Consider the following 10,000-nt stretch of genomic DNA (forward strand, 5'->3'; position numbering starts at 1 on the left):
GAAAGACATATCTATATCCCCTTTCTACGTCCTCAGTTTTGCATCATTGCAACCTTAAAGACAATAAAGTTTTGAAACATGTTTTATCATCTGGAACAAAACGGGAAACTATTTGCTATCTAGCTAGCCAATCTATTACTACAGATACGCCTTAGGTTGATAAATGCACTAAACAATGCTGTAATGGAAGAGATTGAGACTTATCATCCATCAAACAAAGCTGATAATGAATGAGCTTTCTTCTTTATGATTCTTGGCCAAATAGATAAGAAAGCACTAACATGTTATTCTCTCTAGGTCTCTGGCAGGAATGTAATGTTTTACTGGCGTTTATATCTTGGTTTGTCAGCAGGATTGTATGAAAAGCTACTGGTGGAAATGTAAAAATGATATGTAAAAATTCTTCAACATTTTAGTCTTGGAGAAAAAGATTCTACTACCAGCAGGAAATGAGCACAAGCATTGACATTTTAGGGATAAACTTGTGTATTGTGAAACGGATAAGTCACTACCCATCCCCCCCCCCCCCCCGTGTTTAACGGAAAGTAAACAATTAATGATTAAATGCGATGTAGTTTTTTTTCTCTCTCTCTTCTTTTCCCTATTCTTATCCGTCTCCTGAGCCACATTTAACCACGACCTTCATGGAATCGCAAAAGACCCGTCCTTTGAAGCCATAAAAAACTCACAGCAGGTGAAAAACCGTTGCATCATCGTTACTTGTCTTAGAAGTTTATATATTACACGATAAGATAACGTCGGTGACTCGTGCCTAGATATGTATTGCCTGAAAGCCCAGAGAGATATGATATGACTGTAACCTCATCTAATCTTGGATTTGCCCCAAACCATGATCTAGTTAGAATATCTGAATGAATTAAGGAAATTTGTTATCCAAGCTCGATATGTATATATATATATATATATATATATATATATATATACATATATATATATGTGTGTGTGTGTGTGTGTGTGTACTGGCTGAAATGCTTATTCTAAGGTTATCGTGATGTTTACGGTTTTTATTAATCAAGAAATTGATAAACAAAAATTATAATCTGAAAACAATGTCATTTTCAGAAATATTGATGCTGGTTGCAAGTATATCGCTAATAGTGATACAGAGGACATGGATCGCATCATAAATACTAATCTTGAATTTGCTCCAAAACCATGATCTAGTTATTAGAATGTCTGAACGAACTGAGGAAATATGTTTTCAAATCTCGATAGATTCACTGCCTGAAATATTTATCGTAATGCCGTTTACAGTTTCAGTTTGTGTAGTGTAATAGCATGGATTGCGATAATGGAAGTGGGTATATTTTGGGAAAAAAAAAATTAAATATATATATATATATATACATATATATACATATATATGTGTGTGTGTGTGTAAATATATATATATATATATATATATATATATATATATAAATAGATATATATATGTGTATGTATATATATATAATCTCTGGTTTCCCTTTTTCTTTCTTCTCATATCTTTTTAGGCTTTGTTTATTATAATCATTATTTTTTATTTATTTATATATATATTTTTTTTTCTTTTATAGTAAATAGCATTTTTAAAATTTCAAGTAAATGGATCTGATTTGGTTCTAAGTATTGACAGAACAAGTATGGAGTGTCTAGTGAAATAAAGGCGTGATATATATATATATATATATATATATATATATATATGATATATATATATGATATATATATATGATATATATATATATATATATCACGCCTTTATTTCACTAGACACTCCATACTTGTTCTGTCAATACTTAGAACCAAATCAGATCCATTTACTTGAAATTTTAAAAATGCTATTTACTCAAAAAATGATAATAATAATAAAATATAAATATATAAAAAATAATGATTATAATAAACAAAGCCTAAAAAGATATGAGAAGAAAGAAAAAGGGAAACCAGAAATTATGGAATATTGTGTGATTATAAGACCTGAGATATCAATATTTTATAGATCAATGATATATGGATGTGTGTGTGTGTGTGTGTGTGTGTGTGTGTGTTTACTTATATATGAATGAAAGTTGTGGTTATGGCACCTCTGTAAAATGTTGGAAACATCTGATAGTGAACTGTAGACTACAGATGGTTTACATTAGCCAATAACTCTTTACATTTATATTCGATTTAATTTCTTGCAGTACATACCATTAGTAAATGGTTTTAGTAGAGCTCATGTCAAATCTACTTTTCTCGTTTCCTATAATATTCCAACAATATTAAGCTTATTCCCATTGCGCTACTAATGAACATTGTTATTCCTATGCTTCGAGTGTGTAAATTGAAGAAGGGTTTTGTCTACTATCGTTTTATGTGGGAAATTAAAATAACGTTCATTGTAGTTCCTCGTGCCATAGACAGTTAGCCTCGGTTGAGTATTGTATGTAAAAGGTCATAGCATAATCCCCATCACATCACATTCTACACAAGTCCCAGTGTCTAATGGATGTCCGCAGAAGCCATCGGGCGTTGCAGAGGCGAGTCAAGTATCCAGGTGCGAAGTGGGCCTACTTAGAAGTTGCGAAGGCTCCAAGTGCAAGTTTAGTGGTGAGCTTAACAAAGACAAAGGTTGGTGAGGTTGGGTTTCAGAGTAGTTCTTCATGAGCACTAGATACCGCACGATAGGAGGGACCACTTTACCGATAACGACACATGCCGATAACGCCAAAGAGAACGATAGTTGTTGATAACAATCGAGAAGACCTGTGCCTTAGGTCGGGCCAGCGATGGGAGCCATACCAGGTGTGTTCCTCCCGAGCCGCTGAGGGCAGAGAGCTTCCTTTGTGAACACATGGCTGGCTGCTGCTGCGTGTTGCTGGCTCTCTTCTTCCCTGACGTTGTAAGGTCGTGTGCCCCTCGAGCTCCTCTAGATAGCCGAGTTCTGATAACATGTATATCGTAAGCCTTACTTATCTTTCGATAGGGGAACTGCGTTGCCGGATATTTTTACATCTGTTCAACATAGTGGTACCTTTGCACCTGAGGATGAAGAGAAGCGACGGATATGGCGTGAACAGGGCAAGTAAGCAGGAGACGCAGCAGCGGTCGGATGCGCCGATCCGCAGCTGAGGGAAACCGCCAGAGCAGGAACAGATCCACACGTGGAATTGGGTATCACGCCAGAAGTGACAACGCCGCCTCTGTCAGCCGACGGGGCCCGGCAGTAGTACACCGATTCCTCACTTCTGCTCTGTCTTTTTCACCGATCCTTACCACGCTCACTCTGGAGAACAGTCCGGCCCCTGGGTGGCTTTTCAGCATAAGGTGTTGTTGGTATCGCGTTGTTCCTCTTGCATTATCGATGTTTACCGATGCCTAAGAAAAATAACAGTGCTAGCGAACCAGGGCCATATGGCCATAGAGTGGATTACAGAAAAGATGATTAATTTAAACTGAACTTCACCCAGTTTTCAGTGTTGTTCCTCTCCCGATGCAGCCAGCGCGAAACATCAACAATTTCCTTACGTATAAACAATGTTAGCTGTGTGTGGCAGTGACTGTGCGTGCCCTACTGGCGAGATCTACCAAGGATATTCGTTTCCTGCAAAATGTTCACCGAAAATTAACTCTCGTGTGTGTAACATTTCCGAACAAACATGGCATCGGTGTTTGTGATTCTGGGTGGCTAGGAAATGTTTTTACATATTGTTTTGACCCTGGGAACCTGTAAGTTGCATGGGCTGCTCCACATGACCCTGGGAAATCTTAAACAACGAGTTGTATTCGGATTTTTCTGCGTGTGGCCGCTAAAGGCTTGAGTGATAACCAGTACCTTATAACATATGAAAAGACAACTGACGCTTAGCAAGAACTAAACGAGATATGTATGATTATTACCGCAAAACAAAACATATTTCGAGTTTATGAAGACAGCACACTGCTTTGAAATCCAGTAGTTCGAGTCAATAGCAGACTCGTGCCCTCCGGCTACATACCTGTCCTTGATCTAAATATCCCTTGGTAAGTAAAACAAAAATTAGGAAAGAAACCATATATGTATAATCATAATTTTACTCCAGTAAACAATTTATGTTTGAGAAAACGATGTTTATCTTATATTGTTTTAACTAAAACCTGAAAAGGAGGTAAGTCACGATTCTTGGGTGCAACTGGTCCTGTGTATACGGAGATAAAGGCACTACAGCACGTTCTGTTTCTCAAAGGCCAAACACACATTACTTTTCCAACGCTACGGCACCAAAACATCACATCATTACCATATTATAACATCACTACACCATGTCTAATAATATGACTTACCTCAGGCCTGTCTCGAAGGCTATGCGCGCAATGTTTATGTATGCATGTGGTGTACACATGTACTCTTGGCTGAGATATGTATATTGCATTGTTTTTTCAGAACACTATCAAGAAAATCATATTATCTTCGTTTTATATTCAGTATAAAGCAGGATACGTCTGCCAATATTGTATTTAGGTCAGGTATCCATCTTAGGCAGGTTTGTCGTCGATCCATCTTCAGTTTATAAAACATCTTTATAATATTCTTAATAAGAATAGCGATAATATTGATGAAAATGATGATGATAATCATAATAATAGTAATAGCTTACTACTACCATTATTATTATTACTGTCACTGTATTATTAACGCTATTTATATTATAATAATTATTATTATAATTATTATTATCACTATTATAGTTATGATTATGATAATGATAAAAATTATAATAAAAGTAATGATGATATTAATAATTAATGGAAATTATATTGATACTACTATTACTACTAATAATAATGATGATGATAATTATAATGATATCAATCATAATAATAATAATAATAATGATAACAATGATGACGATGGTGATGATAATAATGATAAAAGTAATTATAATGATAATGACATTATCAATTATAATGATAAAGAAGTGGTACATGAGAATTATAATAGTAGTAATGATAACAGTGATAACAATAACAATGATAATGATATTATTAATAATAGTACTAAAGATAATAATAATTATATTGATCATAATAATGGTGATGATAACTATCATTATTTTTATTGTTGTTATCATCATTGTTATTATAATAAAATTATTATTATTATAGTTATTGTTACTGTTGTTATTATAACTAACATTATTATTATCCTTATCTTTACTGTATTTGTTTTTACTATTATATTAATATTATTTTTATTATTATCACCATCACCATTATTATAATTATTATAATTAGTATTATTGTTATTATTTGTAGTATTAATATCAGTATCATTATTGGTATTATTATCATTATTATTATTGTTATTGTTATTATTATTGTTATTGTTGTTTTTTATCATTATTGTTATTGTTATTGTTAGCATTATTATTATAATTATCATCATGTTTATTATTATTATTGTCATCACTATTATGATTGTTGTTATTGTTCTTCTTCTTCTTCTTCTCTTATTATTATTATCATTATCATTATTATTATTATTATTATTATCATTATTATTATTATCATCATCATCATCATTATTATTCCTCTTCTTCTTCTTGTTGCATCTTATAATCATCGAGTTACTGGAACATAACATTTAAAAGTAGTCATCAGTCTAGATGTATATTAAACCGGTAAGGGCAAAATGAATTAAAATAACTATTATAAAATATATATAAATATATTTAGAAATATTTAGAAATCATTTTTTATTGTAAATACATGCTGAAGATGCAGTTCCGCAGACACATGTTTCATAGTGGATTTTATTCCTTGTTTTCAACGTAAGTCATATTAGTGAAAAATATTCAATAATGGCTAGAAATAAGTTAATTAAATGGAGTATTAATGGATTAACAGCAGTTGAGAGAGGTAAGGACTGTCACCACGACGAGGAGGCTGCAGGTAAAGAGCTGTTTGTCACGGAATCAAATGCTCCGCTACAAGTGTTTCTGCGTGTATTGCGAATTTTTCAGCCTCTCGTTCGCGAACAGGTGTCGACGCACGTGTGTCTGAGCTTATCTTTCATTTAGTCGCTGCGTCTGCCAGTGTGAGACGAGGCACAGGGGCGCGAGAGGTCCGTGTTTGAATGTGGATGTGGGCGGAGAGAGGCGCTGCGAGCACAAGGAGCGGACGTCCCTCAGATAACGTTGTTGACAAAACATGTTATGCCCGCTCGCATCCGTTAACTTAAGTCCTTTCTTTTTTCTTCGTTTGGCCTTAGGTCTCTAGTCGTACTCTCCTGATCCTTTGACTTGACAAACACATGCGTTCCCTAGTGGAACGCTTCGTGCTCCAGCGCGGGCAATCAGTGCACAAGTAATAAACCGCCGCTGACACTTGGTACCCGAGATGCGGATGAGGTACGCGATACAGTGAGGTAAGAGCGATAAGAGGACATTACGCTCGAGGTAAGCCGGTGGCGCAGCACGGGGGTGCCCAGCGCTGGCAGCCGGCACCAGCCAGACGCACGCGGTTCAGTCCCTGCGGGTCGTCCACGCGGGCTGCACCTCCGACGCTCCGGCGCCGCGCGCTCTGTCACTGCGATACGGCGGTCGTCTGAAATAATCGCATTCGGAGAGAAGCTAGACTTGTACTGAAATTGTTCATGCGCATGTCGTAAACTAGAGTGAATTGATGTATACTGTGTGTCTATGAAATTAACCATACGTATATCTTCATATATATACTTATTCTTATTTGTATGCAGACTGATTTATGTCTGTCAAATGAGAGTGGAACTTTACGTTTTTGAGAGAAGTACCTATTTTTCAGGCTGGCATGAGCATGTTTAATAGGTCTTGTTATTTTCTCTATAAAGTTTTCAGTTTTTTTTTTCTGATGTTAACACAGTCATATTCAAGTACTGCGCGACAACCTGGGATGCTATCCAAGCCATGTCATCTCCGTGATAGGAAGTGCCAGTGTTTTTTGTATGTGAAGACCGCTCTGCACTGAAAGTCTTATTATTGAGCACGAATATTGGGATAATCATCATGTGTTCTTGAAGACTGCGATTTTTATTCGTTTTGAAATCAAGTGTGGCTCAGAATACAAAGATTAATTCACACCATGTTTTAACTGCATAGTGGTATGTAAGACAAAACCCAGTAATTTCTCCTTGAGTCAATGTATGTTATATCATTGAAGCAAATGGACGCCTATAACATGTAGCACAGTAGATAAACTACCGATGCCTGTGAATGAAACGTCCACGAGACATACAGAAGAATGAGAAACAGAACAAGCCAATGAAGCGAGGAAGGAAACAGAGGGAGGAGGCGAGGCCATGGTCGCCCTGGTGATTGAGAGTGTCGCGGGATCCTCAAACTCCGCCACAATGGTAAGTCAGTCGTTTCCTGCCATTTCTTTATTGACAGCACACTCTTGTCCATTACGTGTTCACAACCTCCTCCTCCCTCGTACACAGGGTGGCGCACGTGTTCCCCTTCGCACCTCCGCAGATGTGGTACAACTGCACATGTCTCGGTTTGGGAAATGGGCTGGAGTTAGCGATGGTGCGAAGCTGGTGGTTTCCTTTTGAAGTACATTTCCTCCGGAAAAGATGTCTGATATAGGGGTTCGAGATCAGTGATTTATCGACAAACGGAAAATTCAGAAAGTCATGCTCTCCTTTTTTTTTCTTTTATTATAGAAATGGTGCCAAAGTAAGCTTATTAACATTTTGCTTAATCTAATTCTATACGTACTCGTTATGCATATAACCTGCATATTACATGTAATTAAGAGCTTGGTACCTGACTTACACAGCTGTGGGAATATGAACGCACTTTATCAAGGGAATAAACTATTTTCACCTTCATTAACCCTACGGGAGACTCATCTAACCGCTATTTGAGAAAGGACATGATCACTCAAATATGATTTATTTAACAAGGTACCTCAGTGTCCATGTTTTGATGATAATGGTGGTGGTGGTGATGCTAATGCTAATGAAATGGTAATGATAATGTTGTTATAATGATAAATGTGATTGCCATGATGATGATAATGATAATAATGCTGATAATAATGATAATGATGATAACAATAATGATGAGGATGATAATAACAATGATAATGATACAGTTAATAAAGACAATAGCAGTACAATGATAGTAATGATAAGGACGAAAATATCTGAAATAATGTCAATAACAATTACAATAATGGTGATAAAAATAAAAACAAAGATGATAATAATGATCATAGTGACAATAATGATAATACTAATGATAAGGATAGTAATGGTAAACTCAAATGGAAGAAAATGCTTGGTGTTAATGTTGTTTGAGCCCCGTGGAAATTCTGAGATTTGGTTTGACAAGTGACAGAGCTCACCAAGGCATTCTTTAGGCGGGAATATTCAAAATTAACACGAAAAACGTCAGAAATAATTTTCGGCGGCAATTTTTAAAAACCCTACTGTTTTTTCACGGGCAATAAAAATGGTGTGGCCTTGCTGATGAAAGTTATGATAATGATATCAATAATGTTTATAAAAAAAATCATAATATGGAATAAACCAACGAGTATAAACGTAATAAGGATAATTATTATCTTGGTACTGATAGCAATGATTAAAATATAATGAGAACAAACAATTACATTTATTTTGGAGGGTTACGATATTTGTATTGATAATGGTGGTAAAATTAATAACTCGAGTAAGAGTAATAATTTTAGCGATGATGATAATGATAATAAAAATGTGTGTGTGAGTATGTGTGTGATTGTGTGTATGTGTGTGTATATTTATATTTATATTTATATATCTTTACGCACGCACCCATACTCACACACTTTCTCTCTTTCTATCTATCTCGCACACACACACACACACACACACACACACACACACACACACACACACACACACACACACACACACACACACACACACACACACACTGACCGAGTTGTCAGTCATCGGAGGTCAAGAGATTAGAGTGTGTGTGTGTGAATATATAGTGATAAATATAGATATGTATACATATATATGTATGTGTGTGTGTGTGTGTACTGTACATGTATATGTTTATACATGCATGTGAGTTCACACATCCGCATATATATATATATATATATATATATATATATATATATATATATATATATATATATATATATATATATATATATATATATATCTGTGTGTGTGTGTGTTTGTATGTAGGTATGCATGTATACACATATACGGAAGTGAATACATGTGAATATGAATTTGTATTTATGTGCTGAATAAAAAACCTGTTCAAAACATTTTTGATTGACTTCAACACTAATAGCATCTGTCTGTGAAATAAGTTCCTATCATTAGGTGTGATATTGTCAGTACATCAGTGAAAAAACAACATCTCTGTGTCTGTGGTTTATCATGTCAGGACAGATGTCATTGCTGCTAATTATGGTATGGATATGATATGGGAATATACATACAATGTATATACTTGCAAATGCATATTATATATGATTATTTTAATAAACATATAATACATATAATATAATATATACATATAATATATTATAATACATAATAGATATGTGTGTGTGTGTGTGTGTGTATGTTTGTGAGTGTGTTTGTATGAATACATGTGAACGTGAATATGTATTTATGTATTGAATGAGCAGGCATGAAAAAACATTTCTGATTGACTTTACCGCTAATAGCTTCTATGAAGTGAATGAGAGTCACACGCACTTGCACTAAATGAAAGGCTTTTAGCGATGACACGAAACGTAACGGTATGTCCTCAGTCGCTTCAGATTTGCTGATGAATAGTTTCTTAAAATTAACTTAAACAAGGTAATATTAACACTGTTTATTATTAGTAATGAACACAGGTAAATTGTGTCTGTCAATAATATAATTCGGTAATTACATTTACGTATTAACAACAGGACAGATATATGTGTATATATATATAAATATATATATATATATGTATATATATATATATATATATTCTTATGTGTATGGATATGATAT

The 10,000-nt window shown here is 34.8% G+C and overlaps 1 protein-coding gene across 4 annotated transcripts in view; it reads left to right on the forward strand.

The window, feature by feature from the left end:
- The first annotated feature begins 1,966 nt into the window (after window positions 1-1,966).
- The window catches only part of LOC125037081 (nascent polypeptide-associated complex subunit alpha, muscle-specific form-like), a 44,544-nt gene continuing 36,510 nt past the window's right edge, over window positions 1,967-10,000 (forward strand). Inside the window, exons 1-2 of one of the 4 annotated variants that reach the window (XM_047630071.1) lie at window positions 6,241-6,604; window positions 6,865-7,354. In XM_047630071.1, the coding sequence (XP_047486027.1) occupies window positions 7,301-7,354 (54 nt within the window). In that variant the 5' untranslated portion in view covers window positions 6,241-6,604; window positions 6,865-7,300. Of the gene's footprint in view, window positions 4,009-6,240; window positions 7,355-10,000 lie in introns of those variants that run through there. The other 3 variants (XM_047630091.1, XR_007115946.1, XM_047630085.1) reach the window with 3 other exon arrangements.

Source organism: Penaeus chinensis, chromosome 2 (genome assembly GCF_019202785.1).
Source record: "Penaeus chinensis breed Huanghai No. 1 chromosome 2, ASM1920278v2, whole genome shotgun sequence".
Lineage (NCBI taxonomy): Eukaryota > Metazoa > Arthropoda > Malacostraca > Decapoda > Penaeidae > Penaeus > Penaeus chinensis.